Source organism: Amphiura filiformis, chromosome 17 (assembly GCF_039555335.1).
Source record: "Amphiura filiformis chromosome 17, Afil_fr2py, whole genome shotgun sequence".
NCBI classification, from domain to species: Eukaryota; Metazoa; Echinodermata; class Ophiuroidea; order Amphilepidida; family Amphiuridae; genus Amphiura; species Amphiura filiformis.
In genome coordinates, this window is record NC_092644.1 from 49,555,043 (window position 1) to 49,571,582 (window position 16,540).

Genomic DNA, 16,540 nt, shown 5'->3' on the forward strand with positions numbered 1-16,540 from the left:
GTCTGTAGTGATCATCAAAAACAACTAACAGAAATGGATGTGTGTTACTGTGTTACAACATTGCACAAGGATATTTTGATTTCCTTAAACATTACCCGCTACATATAGTATCACTGTGTAGGTAAACAACCTAAGAAGATGTGATTTTGTCTACCAAACTACAAACGAAATCACCGATTTGAAAATGGAATAAGCGTTTTCCATACAATGCTATAATTTATGAATAAACTTGAACCCTGGAAATCTAGGGCCTGTGTACGTCACATGATCATGCCATGTCTGTAAAGGGTTCATTAGTGTATCGATCACGCTTATCCAAAGTTCATTGATTTTGAATTATCATGAATACGGTGAATGGTGATTAACTGCTTTTACTCGGCGTTATTGCGACAACAAATGCTCATGTAACCGTTGTTATTTCTCTATGGGATATGTAAGTATATACTGTCAGATTTATTAACAACTTCCTTTAATAGTTAAAAGATGATATTCAGAAAGGACTCTAAACGGGATAATTGTGCGAGGTGTGCTCTAAAATTAGTTAAATTATCTCATAATCACGTGTGGATTTTGGTGTTAAAGAGGCCAAAATAAAAGAAAGACATGTCAAATTTGGTCGTATTTCGGTCCAGCATTTTGTCATATTATGATATAATAGATCGAGCAAATTTGCTCGTTGAGACGACTCTAAGATTCTTATACGCTACGCGCAACTGGGTCAAGGTCATTCAATCCATGTTGAAAAATTTAATAGCATGTCATGAAATCGGACCACCCTCCTTTAAAGTAAAATAGTTGAAGAATATTAAGAGATTGATTTAGAATTAAATCAAATTGCACACATTTTGCTTCATATACATGCTTTAAATACAAGCTCAATCTGAAATGTCACATAGATCTTGTCAAAATAGCGCCTAATTTAATGATCCATAATACGTTAACTGTGGTACCGTTGTATGCAATGCAATGTGCACTTTTAATATCATCTAATGAAAAATGCTAAAGATGTGAAAAGGAATTTCATGTTTAATTTATGAATTAGGAATGCATTATATCCGAAAGCCAAAATAGGACATCCAAAACCATTCATTATACCCCAGCTCAAATAATAGAGACCTTGCGAACTGGTCTCTAATATGTGAATGTCCCTTTAACGTGACATGTACGTGCAGCCTTTATCGATTGGCATTATTGCAACAACAAATGCTCATGCAATCGCGATATCGACAGTTACCGCTGTAGATTGTGCAGATGCTATGGAAAATCAGACCATATTAAAGCCATATTATAACATTTCTGTAAAAATTGATTAGTATTATTTTATTTTCCATAAAATGTCAGGTTTTACTGTCAGATATGTCTCCTTTTAATTCTGAGCCGAACAACTGAGGACGGTCTGAGGTATAGCAAAGAAAATTGGAATTTACTACTAGCACCAATGCATGTTACTCCAGCGGTTATAATACGGTACGACCGACACTCTGATGGGGGTGGGTGTGTATGTGTGTACCGCAAGCCGTGTACGGGGTGTGTTTATGTGTTATGAATATCGCATACGTGTTCGACTAATATTTCCATCGTAATAATAAAACGAGAGTTCCTGCTTTACCGTATCAGGCGGAAACCAGTAGCGTAGCCAGTGGGGTGGCAAAGGGGCAGAGTGCCCCCCCCCCCGACAAAAAACGAAAGAAAAAAGTGCCCCTCTGTCAAAAAATGAAAGGGAAAATATGAAGGGCAAAGGAAAAGAAAAGGGGCAAGGAGCCCCTTTTACATACATACATACATTAAATTCTTATAAGGCGCAATATCCATTATGATCAAGGCGCCATACAAAATACAACAAATAATACCACATGAAATATAATACAAAGCAAAAATACAAATTCAGATTAAAACAAATGAGTTTTCAAGAGTTTTTGAAAACTGCAATTGAGCCGGCATTTCTTACATGCTGCGGAAGTGAGTTCAAAGTGATGGGCCTGCAACAGAGAAGGCTTGTTCACCTATACATTTCTTACTAAATGGTATTGCAAGAAGAGTCTTGTCTGTTGCAGACCGTGTAACCGGAGCCGTTGAAGGACGATTTATGTGAGCAAGTAAGTTGGCAAGATATTCAGGACCACAGTCATTGAGACATTTGTAAACATGAAGACATATCTTAAATTGAATACGTTTTGTGACCGGTAACCAGTGCAGTTTTTCCACCAAAATTCACCCGATCATGGGCCAAAATAGTGTAAAATAATTGTCACAATAAAGCCCTTTTCATCCCGATCATGGGCAAAAATCTGGCGAAAATAGTGTAAAATACGCATATCGTCCCAATAAAGCCTCTCTAAAATCAAAACCGGTATATGTACGAGTATGATGCAACTGCAATTTTTTTCGTCTGTGCCCCCAAATTTTATTTTGCCCTCCTGACCAAGAAAGCTGGCTACGCCCCTGGCGGAAACCGCCTGATATAATTTATGGCGTGCGTCATCTCAAGCTGAGAGTAACGCTATGAGTAATGCTAATCCAATCTCGGGGGACGTATACATACGGCGATTTTTCCATACGCTGGCGACGAAACCGCGTAAACGCAATCTGCCACTGCGAAATCCAACATGTTGTTACCCTGAAGTTCAGACGAGACACACTATAAATAATGGACGTCTTTTAAATAATGCTAAATGTTTAAATCAATAAAGATAAAGATACGTAATATTAGATAATATTAAGACTTACCTCTCTAGCAGAAGTATCTGAAGCCATGTTTCCTCATAAATTTACACCACAATAGAGATAGTTTATAGAGGACACAAAATTAATCAATATTTAGGTTTGCTAACTGTTGTTCGTATTTCCATTAACGCTCATGTTTCCTGCACAATGGTCTGTATTAGTCTACGTGTCGTCCTCTTTATATATACAGACAACGTTGATTATATTACTAATTTCGGGAGTCTGTAGTGATCATCGAAAACAACTAACAGAAATGGATGTGTGTTACTGTGTTACAACATTGCACAAGGATATTTTGATTTCCTTAAACATTACCCGCTACATATAGTATCACTGTGTAGGTAAACAACCTAAGAAGATGTGATTTTGTCTACCAAACTACAAACGAAATCACCGATTTGAAAATGGAATAACCGTTTTCCATACAATGCTATAATTTATGAATAAACTTGAACCCTGGAAATCTAGGGCCTGTGTACGTCACATGATCATGCCATGTCTGTAAAGGGTTCATTAGTGTATCGATCACGCTTATCCAAAGTTCATTGATTTTGAATTATCATGAATACGGTGAATGGTGATTAACTGCTTTTACCCGGCGTTATTGCGACAACAAATGCTCATGTAACCGTTGTTATTTCTCTATGGGATATGTAAGTATATACTGTCAGATTTATTAACAACTTCCTTTAATAGTTAAAAGATGATATTCAGAAAGGACTCTAAACGGGATAATTGTGCGAGGTGTGCTCTAAAATTAGTTAAATTATCTCATAATCACGTGTGGATTTTGGTGTTAAAGAGGCCAAAATAAAAGAAAGACATGTCAAATTTGGTCGTATTTCGGTCCAGCATTTTGTCATATTATGATATAATAGATCGAGCAAATTTGCTCGTTGAGACGACTCTAAGATTCTTATACGCTACGCGCAACTGGGTCAAGGTCATTCAATCCATGTTGAAAAATTTAATAGCATGTCATGAAATCGGACCACCCTCCTTTAAAGTAAAATAGTTGAAGAATATTAAGAGATTGATTTAGAATTAAATCAAATTGCACACATTTTGCTTCATATACATGCTTTAAATACAAGCTCAATCTGAAATGTCACATAGATCTTGTCAAAATAGCGCCTAATTTAATGATCCATAATACGTTAACTGTGGTACCCGTTGTATGCAATGCAATGTGCACTTTTAATATCATCTAATGAAAAATGCTAAAGATGTGAAAAGGAATTTCATGTTTAATTTATGAATTAGGAATGCATTATATCCGAAAGCCAAAATAGGACATCCAAAACCATTCATTATACCCCAGCTCAAATAATAGAGACCTTGCGAACTGGTCTCTAATATGTGAATGTCCCTTTAACGTGACATGTACGTGCAGCCTTTATCGATTGGCATTATTGCAACAACAAATGCTCATGCAATCGCGATATCGACAGTTACCGCTGTAGATTGTGCAGATGCTATGGAAAATCAGACCATATTAAAGCCATATTATAACATTTCTGTAAAATTGATTAGTATTATTTTATTTTCCATAAAATGTCAGGTTTTACTGTCAGATATGTCTCCTTTTAATTCTGAGCCGAACAACTGAGGACGGTCTGAGGTATAGCAAAGAAAATTGGAATTTACTACTAGCACCAATGCATGTTACTCCAGCGGTTATAATACGGTACGACCGACACTCTGATGGGGGTGTGTGTGTATGTGTGTACCGCAAGCCGTGTACGGGGTGTGTTTATGTGTTATGAATATCGCATACGTGTTCGACTAATATTTCCATCGTAATAATAAAACGAGAGTTCCTGGTTTTTATTCAAAATCTCGGATTTTGAAAAAACTACAGCACCTAAAGTCTTGATTTTTGCAGAGTATCAGAATTTAAAAAGAATTGAGGGCGTTATAATATGGCTTTAAGTACTGCATTAGTCCGGGGGGTGTCTTCAAAACATTTTGTACGGGGATGTGCCACGTAGACTCTCGGATGCTGAATTTCTCGACACCTACTTTTTCCTGTTTTTGCCACCCATCAGTACACCATTTTTTCACCAAGAACACCCAAATTTGCCTTAATTGGGCGCCTTTAACAGCACTTCTGCCCAAATACAGTTATATTGACTGTAAATGTTTGTTTTGTAACACATATCAAAAATAACTAAATAAAAATTGATTGGTTCGGTTATATTGATAATAATGTTTTATTTCAATGTCATAGAGAACGGCTGTATGCAATGAAATACAACGTTCATTTTCTACATGTAGCCTGGATTGTTTTGGCAACAATTCAAGCCCCTGGGAAGAACCAGGCACTACCAGGTGTTATCATAACCATGACAGCCTGAAATGTTCTATTTACGGTTGCACGTTTGCCGTGACGTAATGGTGAACATTATTTCGCATTACATTATTTAATACATAGGTTTATGTTTATGATTCCGTTTAAGACATTTATCTACCATCATGGAATGTTTGAAATGTCGAAAGAAGAAGCTGTCCAAAGAGTTTCCTTCATTTACGCTCAATGAAGATTGTGACCACGCTCCACTTCATTGCTTAAGGGTAAGTTGCTATACCAAGCTGTCAGATTTTCAAATTTTTGTATTGATTTCGTTGATGGTCACGGTATGTAAAGAACTAAGAGATGGTGCAAAAATAGCCCTGAGTCAATATTACACCATGTTTGCAAAGAAAATTAAATATAAAAAATCTCACAATGACTTCAAATTGCTATTAAAATGCCATTATAAGGGATTCTGGCGGCTATTTTGAAAAAAGGAGCCCTCACCGCTTGACCCAGTGTTGACATTTTTGCAGACAACCTGATTCCAATTTCCATATGGGTAAGGTTAACAAAACAAAAAGTTGTCTCCCAGAGGGGGAGGGTTTCGGTTTGTATCCCAGGGCCTAAATATCATGGTATAAAATATATAAATTGCAACAAAGTTTATTTTTGTTTCCTTTTCTAGTGTGTAACCGCTCATGCTGAAAGCTTTGCCAAGGAAACCAAACGCAAATGTTCATTTACCTCATGTGACAAAGAAATCGATGAATCCAAGTTACGCATGTGCTATATAGAGTTGGATGCGCTATTTCCTGAAGTACATCCGTCTTCTTCAGTTACCATACCTGACGCTGCCCATCTTATTATTAAACGATTAGATGGAGTGACTATTAACATCCCATACCAACATGCCTTGTTGACTGTACATCAAGTGAAATGTGAAATTGAAAAGCAAATGAAACTAGACATCAAGAAGCAGTGCCTGGTTTTCAAAGGGCAAGAAATAAAGGTCAGTTTAAAATTATAGTAAATGCAACATGTACACGCAGATTAAGATCATTTCAGGAAGTTGAAGTGTCTTTTTTCCCACTTGGTGTTTGCGACAAGTTTGCAGTATAATGTTGGTGTCAGTGGAACGCGGAAAATACCAATATACAGCGTAATTTACAGCGATATAGAGGCAACTCCGACAGTATTCACGCCGTATTCGATTCCAAATTCGGCACCCTAAGTTTGGTTTTAACTTCGTTGAGACTGCTGTTTTCTTCAAAAATACCAAATGACAATTTGAATGACTTATCCTTCACTTTTAGGCAATTTATAAACAATTTTTTTTCACTTGCGCTGGGATCACTGAATGGTTCTTTAAGTAATCGAGAGAGTAGCTGGGGCATTACAATAATCTATGAAGTAATGAAAATCTTTTAAAATTTTGTAAAATCAGCGAGTACACACGATTTTGCGTTTGTCTACTGAACTAAACATCTCAAAAAAGTAACTAACCCCCTTAAATAATAGCCATTATTTTAAAAGGGGCTATATGTATTACAAATCTGTAAAATGCGTTGGATGCAGAATTTATTTCTGCGCATTTTGACACCTCATTTGATACGATAGCCCAGAAAACAATAAAACACCGGTCAATTTAATGTAGTGAGGTCCAGATTTGACAGTTGCACTTACATACAAATTATTACAAAACAAAAACACTCAGGTATCTTACACGATTTCGATCCATTACACTGAATGCAAAATCAATAGAATTTACTGCAACTTTCAAATTTTGGGCTACACTGATTTAAATGTACGCTGTGACGTCAATATTTAGTCAATTGCTACAAATGAGGTGTCAAAAAGTGCAGAAATAAATTCTGCTTCCAACGCATTTTACAGATCTGTAATACAATCACCCGTTTTTGAATAATGGTCATTATTTAAGGGGGGTTAGTTACTTTTTTTGAGATGTTTATATTCCCATCATCATGATAATAAGCAGTTCTACTCAAACAAAATTTATATGACGTCATAAAATTAATATGCACATGGAACTACGATATCCATGGTTAAAACCATACGTAACACGTCATGAAATATATTTGCATATCACTCTCGGCCCTGGAGGATACTGTGAACATCAGTTTCCAGCGCAACATGAAATTAAACATAACCGGCAAATACTAGTTATTACTACGGGGAATTCCGGCTCTAAGTGCGTTACAGATGATTTTAAAACTACCCCTTTTCGTGAAAAGCAGCGTTTTTTGCCTCCTTAACGCGTCACGCGCGTGACGTGCTCAACAAAAAAAAACATTTTAACGCGTTTTGAGTGCCCCTCCCCCAGCCGAAAGTAGTGATATCATGACGACGTGTTTTACAATGATCGTCCACAACTTGATACTTTTGCCGGGTAGAGCCTACAACCATGTGAATGTGCCGACAACAATATGTGTCCTGAATGCACTTTCTATACCATGCATAAATCAAACCATATTTTATTCATTTTGTTTCCTTTCCAGGATTCTCTTCAAGGTAAACCAAACATTCTCTCCGAGTGTGGCGTACGACCTGGTGATACTATATTTCTGATGATCCTCCTTTACGCAATACCACCAAATCTTACCAAAGTCGTATTTGAACTTTTCTTCGGATGGCCTGATGCTGGAAAAGACTATCTTGATGCCAGTGCTTTGATCTTCAGTAACAAAGAGTACCAAGGCGTTGCCGATTACAAGAGTCTCGGGTTTGCTGGTAAAGCAGTGTATCATTCCGGTGATCGACAAGATAGAGTCCGAAAAGAAGGAAAACATCGCATAAAGGTGGATTTATCGATACTTCCAGAAGAAATCACGCATATCTTCTTTACACTGAGTTCGTACAAATCACCAGATATATCTCATTTTAAAAAACCTACTTTGCGCTTCTTTGACGAATCAAAACCCGACAAAATGCTTTGTCCTGATCAGATCAAAAAGGCCGGAAAGAGTCAAGCAATTGTGATGTGTAGTTTAACCAAGATGTTTGACCAGTGGTATGTTCACGACAATGGAGCGACATCAAAGGGAAACGTGAAAGATTACGAACCATTAAAGACTACCATAATTGCAATTATGGATAGCACCGTGTAATGTCACCCTTTTTGACTATGCTTGAATATTGCCATCAGACATCATAATGAATCAGTAAACAAAGTATCTCTACACTTGTAAAGAGACCACATTTCTAAACAAAGGAATAATTTATGTTCTCGAATGTAAGTTCTTATGTGCTGGTGATAAACAGATAAACACATTCTAAACGTTTAAATTCATTTACAGCACAACAAACTCAACTAACCTTAAATGTGTGACCTTTTGATGTGTGACACACATCTTCATTAAAAAAATTCCTATGACGTTGTGTTGGACTTGCCCTTTTGTTGACCATTGGTGACTTTTGGTCAAATAAAGGTGTTGTATAACTTTTAGTTGTGGCGATTTTTTCTTCTTAATTTGGATGGTCTCCCTCATTAAACGGGGGTACTCTTTATCATCCTTGTCTAAAACCTTTGTGGGTTTGCGGCTGGAGCAGTTGACTTTTAGCTGCTTTTACCTTTCAAGTCTATATTCGAGCTGTTTACTTGTCTGGCCGAATTAAAATGTGCTCAGGAACCTTGTAAACCAAAACTGATTTTTTTTCTCTGTTGCCGTTTGATCCTTAAGTGAGACCAACGCGTATTGTGTTTCCTCGGCGTATTGTGTGGTCTGAAGCTTTTACATGTAGCAACACCGTAGGTCTTAAAATAGGCTAGAGTTTCTGAGACAACCACTCCATATTAGGGGCGCACCATTTGATTTCCAGGGGATCATTGGAGTTTTTGAAAAAATAAAATTTGCCCCCTGATCAGGAAAAAAACCCATTCCCCCACCCAACTCTGCATTCTGCATAAAGATATACATTAAAATTGAAAAAATAAACATTTCGCCTCCGAAGGAAAACAAAACAAACAAACAAAATTCGGCCCATCCAAACTACCATGCTCCCATGGAAATCAAATGGTACGTCCCTTAATCCGACGAGTTACAAGGCGGTGACTACACTTAATCTTCGTTCGCTCAAGAAAGCGTAACCTCGAAAGTCCACTAACCACACCGCCCTAAAGGATTTTCTTCAGCATTGTCTTCAAATTATAAAACTCTGATACAGCGGTACCTGGTGTTGCCAGTCCTTTCCTCGCTTTGTAGCGGAAGATTGTACAATACCGATGGCCATACAAAAATACTCATTTAATAAGGGTAAATATGAACTGTAACAAAACGTTCAGAATCAAAAATTGCATCTCAAAATATACCAATTTATTGTGAAAATCTCTATGGTGTTACGAGTCATTGATGGAATATACACACATAATCTCGCTTAGGGTCAAGTTTTTAGGGACGCACCATTTGATTCTCAGGGGGGCATGGGAGTTTGGGTCAAATGGAATTTTTTTCGCCATACATTTCCCCAGACCAGGTACATTTCCACAAATTAGGTGCACCTCCACCGACTGTCTGAAAAACTGGGGGGGGTGTAAATCTCCCCCGACTATATGCATTTCCCAAGACTGGTTCCGCTTTCCCCCGAATGAATGACGAAAGTGGGGGAGTTGGTCACCCCCTTTACGCATGCTAATGACACGACCCCACTCTTGACGAGAAGCAGACGACTTACCCTGGATATGAACAGTTTTAGGTGTGGTTAATAAAAAAATACAAATGACGTTGTTTGACAAACTCCAATACCAAGTTTATTGATTGCTACATTACATTATGGTTGATCCTGTTGAAGGCCTTAGTGAACTCGACAGGACACAAAGAGGCATTTCAAATTATCAAATTTAAAGTACATTTCAAAATTTAAAACTATTTTTAAATAATACTTGCATATAAGGTTCTGCATATTCATTTTTTTAAAGCCTTCCCTCTCGTGTTAATTTGCTCCCTTTGTACTTGTACTATAAAAGTTTTTTAAAAAGCAAAAAAGACAAGTTTGTTTCTTACAGGTCGGCACATTTCGTTGGTTGAGAGCATATTTGGGTATTTTGATGTTGTTGTTGAGATATTCAGAAAAGATTGTATGTTTAAGCAAAACAATAATGAAAAAATTTACTTGAAAATTGTTTTTGTTACATATTATTTACAAGCTATATGATATCAATAAAATCCTACAAAAATGAATTGATAATTTCCCTAAAAGTGTTCATATCTAACCTACTCTGCTCAGATTAATGAATTTTTGTAATTTAGGCACATGTTATCATAAATTCTGTCTGTAAAAATAACATAAAAACATAAAACTGTGTTTTGCATTTTAGGTTTTCACTCCACCTACAGGAAACAATATGCGCATTAATAAAGGGCCCTATGACCATTATTTTCTCCCGAGGATAAAATATATCCCAATGCTTGCATATATAAGTTCTGTATAATTATCTATACTTGCATATAAGTTCTGTATATCTATACTTGCATATAAATTCTGTATATCTATACTTGCATATAAGTTCTGTATATCTATACTTGCATATAAGTTCTGTATATCTATACTTGCATATAAGTTCTGTATATCTATACTTGCATATAAGTTCTGTATATCTATACTTGCATATAAGTTCTGTATATCTATACTTGCATATAAGTTCTGTATATCTATACTTGCATATAAGTTCTGTATATCTATACTTGCATATAAGTTCTGTATATCTATACTTGCATATAAGTTCTGTATATCTATACTTGCATATAAGTTCTGTATATCTATACTTGCATATAAGTTCTGTATATCTATACTTGCATATAAGTTCTGTATATCTATACTTGCATATAAGTTCTGTATATCTATCATGTATAGAGGCCTACCCATGCTAATTGTTCCTTATGTACTTAATTGCACATGTCACTTTTAAATATAATCTTAATGTACTTAACTGTATATGTTACTTTTGAATGCATTGCTAATTCAAATTCAGTTATTATGCATATGTACATTTTAAAGCTTTTGCCCTAACCTTTTATAGTGCTTATAAAATTATGTGAATATCACAACTCATTACAGTAAATACGTTTCCAAGTTTTGAAAACAATTGTTTTACATGAAGTACTAGTGATGAACAATCTCTTAAAGTTTAAAGTGACTTTCAGCACAACGAATTCAACTAACCTTGAATCTTTATCAGAAGAAGTCCTATGATTTTGTTATGGACTTGCCTTTTGTTTGCCCTTGGTGACTTTTGGAGGAATGAGGGCGTTGTATAAGGTTCGCAATTGCAGTCCATGATCGCGATTTAGTTCTGGCGATTTTTTCTTGATATGAACTATAAAACTAAATTCTATTAATCATCCTTGCTTAAAACCTTTGTGGATTCCCATTCTATGTTGTGGCGAGATTATGTTTTATACTCTGCAACAGCAGAGAGTTTGCGACTGGGGGCATTTGACTTTTGCTCCTTCAGTCTATCACCGACTTTTCTACCTGTCTGGCCGATGTACGGACTTCGGGACGGACTTGTACACTCGCCACAGGGGATCTCATAATCCACGCCTGATTATTGAGGCTCATTAGGTGAGAATAACAGACTCAGTTTCCGCAGCGTATTGTGGGGTCTGAAGCTTGTAGCAACACCATAGGATTTAAAAATGTGTTGGGAGTTTCTGCGACAATCCCTCTATATACGAGGTCGAGGGAAGTTGGCGATTTCTTACCCTCTACATGGTTGGCGTTTCTAGTAGGAGGGTCAGGAATGTTCTTATGCTTGTCCTTGGCTTTGGCTAGACTGAAAGTCTAATTGTGATATCCGCAATGTCCTAAAGCAGACTTATACTCAACTTCCTTCCTCTGGGTCTGTCACCGCGATTTCAGGTCTTTGAAATAATGTCCCGATAACATTTAGTTTGTGAGCGATTGGATGGTGTGACTGTTGCAGAGCATAAAACAGAATCTCGCCTAACACTGACTGGGAATCCACAAAGGTTTTAGTTAAGGATGTTGAAACGTTTAAAAATTCTTTTACAACTTATACTTGTATACGTAGTTTTAAATATCTATAACCATCAAGTACAATGATGTTCTTCAAACGTTTATTTAAAACGTTTTAATAACATTTAAATGTCGGGTTATACATGTATAAAGATTATGAATACGTTTTTAGAAGGTTCTTGTAAAATATTTTAGGCAAATTTTCGTTGCAAAATATGTTAAATAACATTATAAGTTAACTAACATTTTGTTAGAATGTTTTGCATCACGTTTCAAAAATGTTTTATTAATATTATTAAAACGTTTTCATACCCTTTGTTTAACCCAACATTTAAACCTTTTCCCTAAAACGCTATGTGTTCCCATATCAAAATATAATAGGTATCGGGATAGTATCTGATACTAATACCGGAATAGTACCCGCTACCTAGTGGGATATTAGTATCGGTATAGTATCCGGATATGTTTCACATGCAAATTTTTTGTCCATATATGGACATATAGTATCGGGATAGTATCCGATACTGTTACTGGGAGACACTGATAAATAGTATCTCATAGAGTAAAGTTACCACAGGACCCAAAAAAATTGCAACAGAAGGATTTTTGGTATTTTCTTGCAGTATAAGGTCTAATAAATAACATATCAAAAGTTTACAAAAATTCAACTTGGGCGAGGGGTCCAACTGTGACGTAATCAAAATGGCCGCCAAAAGCTGGAAAATACCCATTAATCAACTAATTGTATCCATTGTTCACTCGTTATTGTGGGTTCCACTGGTAACAACCTTGTTCAGAAGTACATTACTAGATGTAGTAATGAATCTTTAAATTGTGGTATTCAGATGGAGCAATTTGACAGCCATAATTAATTTCAAAATGGCTGCCATTTTGGTATTTTGGCTTATGAAGTGAAATCATACACGTAATTGTAAGGCAAAACTTAAGGCGTTAGATTTTCTAAAATAGCCAATATCCTTTGCACATATATTCCCATTCAAATTTATATAGAGGTAGGCATACAAACCAAATTGGCAGCAAGAGTGAATTTCAAAATGGCCGCCATTTTGGTATGTTGGCTTATTGAGTTAAATTATGCACGTATTGTAACTTGAAACTTAAAGCGACAGAAATTCTGAAATAACCAACATTAATATTATACTTTAAGTAGGCATATGTACCAATTTGGGAGCCATATTTACCACGATGCGATTCCTTTGTTTGCAGTAGTATTCATCGACCACATTGTATGTATGTTGGAATTAGTTGTCATCATCATCATCATCATCATCATCCTCATCATCATCATCATCATCATCATCATCATCATCATCATCATCATCATCATCATCATCATCATCATCATCATCCTCATCATTATCATCATCATCTCAGAAAAGTTCTTGATCCATATTCTTACATATATAGCCTATGTGTCCACATACTTCAGTGTAATTGGGTCCATTCTTTCTGCAGCTACATTTCTTTGTGATGCATCCTGTAGAACAATTGCATGGAGTCATCTTCAGCAATGATTCTCGTGCTGGAATTCTTTCTAACATGAATGGAACAAATGTGTCACCTTAAACGATCCATCCCCAGTCAGATATAGATGTACGTTCTCCAAGAGTTAAGCATTGCAGCAGAGGCTGTGGGTGGAAGTCTTTCAGGTTTAACAAAGTTCTCTGCTGGGCAAACTTTTTTGGAAAGAAACCTGCAGCATAAGGATTCCAAAGACTCTGATTGCTGACCATTAAACAAGGACACCGTTGCTTTGCAGCCTTCACTTTCTATATATTCTTGATCCATACAGGATCACCATTGATAATGTTGTGCACTACAGACTTCATGCCTACCCCAAATATTCTTGAAGTAGTGTTGTAACCTGAAAACGCATGGGCAAACAACACATCCGAACAAATGTCATCACTGAGTAAGCGCTTCGGAACATATGCATATCCTTCAGCGTGGATCACATGGCATCCTTTCTGTTGCATACGCACCCCAGTTAGTTTAATGAGTGTCTGTTTGTTCAGATCATTTTTTTTGCCAGCAAATTGCCAGCATCTGATATGTCTACCTTATTTGCAACCCGACTCTTTGCAGCGCTGATTCGTGTTATCCTTTGTGTTTTGTCCACCAGTGTATCTCTCAAAGACAACCGTGGCCTTGCCATAGTGATCAAAATTAATGTGAAAGATGTATTAATTATATCAGCAAGGGAACTATAGGTGCTTCCTTCTGTCCACTTCAAGCGATGCAGAAGAGAATCTCCATCAAGAACATAGTGATCAGTCCTTAGAACTACCTCAGGGCCATCAGCCTCTGATGAGGACACATGATCCTGTATGACTTGTAGTAGTGGTGCTTTATCTGGAAACCAGAAACTTTTGAAACAACAGAGCTGGATCAATGGTTTGGTCATCAGTGACCTTGACAGTCCGTGCAGATGCAAGGGTCTTGACTCTAGCCTTCCGTTTGTAGCTATATGAAAAGTCAGCATGTCCTTCCATTTTGTTTACCTACTTTGAACTGGTTTTGCATGTGACTCACTTATCAGAGGGTGATGCCCCTGAGACAGTTCCAAGGACTGAGTGATCACTATGTTCTTGATGGAGTTCTCTTCTGATAATTATGCATCTTTCACATTTGATCACTATGGCAAGGCCACGGTTGTCTTTGATTGATACATTGGGGACTGTATGGAACAGAAAGGATGTCATCTGATCCACGCTGATGGAGATGCCGATATTGATACAGTGAAAGCAACAGTCGCAATGGCATCATTTAAGTTAACAACCCTAATTGGAGAAGACACATCTGTTGGTATTACTTCTTCATTATGCAGAAAAGGACTGTAAGGACTTGTACTTTCGGTCTGACAATGATAAACTATATGTATATGATATCAAGGTTCCGAACCGCTTACTCAGTTATGACATATGTTCGGATTTGTTGTTGGCCCATGCGTTTTCAGGTTGTGACACTACTTCAAGAATATTTGTGGTAGGCAAGTCTGTATTTAACAAAACCATCAATGGTCATCCTGTATTACAAGTTTGTTCCAAGGCATTTCGCACTCCCAATATGGATCAAGAATATGTATTAAGTGAAGGCTGCAAAGCAATGGTGTCCCTGTTTAATGGTCAGCAATCAGAGTCTTTGGAATCCTTACGCTGCCGGTTTCTTTTCAACAAAAAAAATGCACAGCAAAGAGCTTCGTTTAACCTGAAAGACTTCCACCCACAACCTCTGCTGCCAAGCATCACTCCAGGAATATGTATCTATAGGTCATGCAGTGGATGTGTAAAAGTGATGGTATGCATCCAATTGACTGGGGATGGATTCTTCAAGGTGACAAATTTGTTCCATTCATGATGAAAAGAAGTCCAGCGCCAGAATCATTACTGAAGATGATTCGATGCAATTGTTCTACAGAATGCATCACAATGAAATGTAGCTGCAGAAAGAATGGACTCAATTGCACTGGAGCATGTGCACACATAGGCTAATGTGAGGACATGGATCAGGAACTATTCTCAGATGATGATGATAACTAATTACAACATACATGTGGTCGATGTATACCACTGTAAACAAAGGCATCGCATCGTGGAATAGCAAGATGAATTTTGTTTACTTCAAGAATATACTGTAAGCAACATATTGATTTTTATAATGGTGATTATAGCTGACAGCCATTTTGAAATGCTATATGGCTCCAAATTGGTACATACAATGTATGCCTACTTAAAAGTATAATTTTAATGGTACTATTGGTACATAGGATGTTGGTTATTTTAGAATTTATGTCGCTTTAAGTTTCAAGTTGCAATATGTGCATAATTTAAGTCAATAAGCTAACATACCAAAATGGCGGCCATTTTGAAATTCGCTGTTGCTGCTAATTTGGTTCGTATGTCTACCTCTATAGAAAATTTAATGGGAATATGGGTGCAAAGGATATTGGCTATTTTAGAAAATCCAACGCTTTAAGTTTCGCCTTACAATTACGTGCATGATTTGATTTCATATGCCAAAATACCAAACTGGCGGCCATTTTGAAATTCATTATGGCTGTAAAATCGATCAATCTGAATACCACAATATAAAGATTCATTACTAAATCCAGTAATGTACATCTGAACAAGGTTGTCAGCAGTGGAACCCACAAAAACGAGTGAAAAATGGATGAAATCAGTAGATTAATGGGTATTTTTCCAGCTTTTGGCGGCCATTTTGATTACGTCACTGTTGGACCTCTCGCCCAAGTTGAATTTTTGTAAACTTTTGATATGTTATTCATTAGACCTTATACTGCAAGAAAATACCAAAAAAGCTTCTGTTGCAATTTTTTTGGGGTTAGGGGTAGCTGTGTCATATTTTGATCCTACTGAATAGTGTCCGATACTAGTAACGGGATAGTACCTGATACTAGTATCGGGATAGTGTCTGATACTATTTGTTTCGCATGTAAATTGTTTTGCCCAAATATGGTCATAGAGATATGTCCAGAGATTTACATGG

General features: G+C 36.8%; 1 protein-coding gene across 1 annotated transcript; it reads left to right on the forward strand.

The window, feature by feature from the left end:
• The first annotated feature begins 3,257 nt into the window (after positions 1-3,257).
• Positions 3,258-8,354, forward strand: LOC140137914 (uncharacterized). Its single transcript, XM_072159720.1, has 4 exons — positions 3,258-3,377; positions 5,184-5,298; positions 5,706-6,029; positions 7,537-8,354. Exons 2-4 carry the CDS (start codon positions 5,200-5,202, stop codon positions 8,143-8,145), a joined length of 1,032 nt encoding a protein of 343 aa, XP_072015821.1. The 5' UTR covers positions 3,258-3,377; positions 5,184-5,199; the 3' UTR covers positions 8,146-8,354.
• The last annotated feature ends 8,186 nt before the right edge of the window (positions 8,355-16,540 follow it).

Coding starts and splice junctions, on each gene's coding strand:
- LOC140137914 (XM_072159720.1), top strand. CDS start 5,200: ATGGAATGTTTGAAATGTCGAAAGAAGAAGCTGTCCAAAGAGTTTCCT. Junction 5,299..5,705: donor CTCCACTTCATTGCTTAAGG/GTAAGTTGCTAT, acceptor TTCCTTTTCTAG/TGTGTAACCGCTCATGCTGA. Junction 6,030..7,536: donor TCAAAGGGCAAGAAATAAAG/GTCAGTTTAAAA, acceptor TTTCCTTTCCAG/GATTCTCTTCAAGGTAAACC.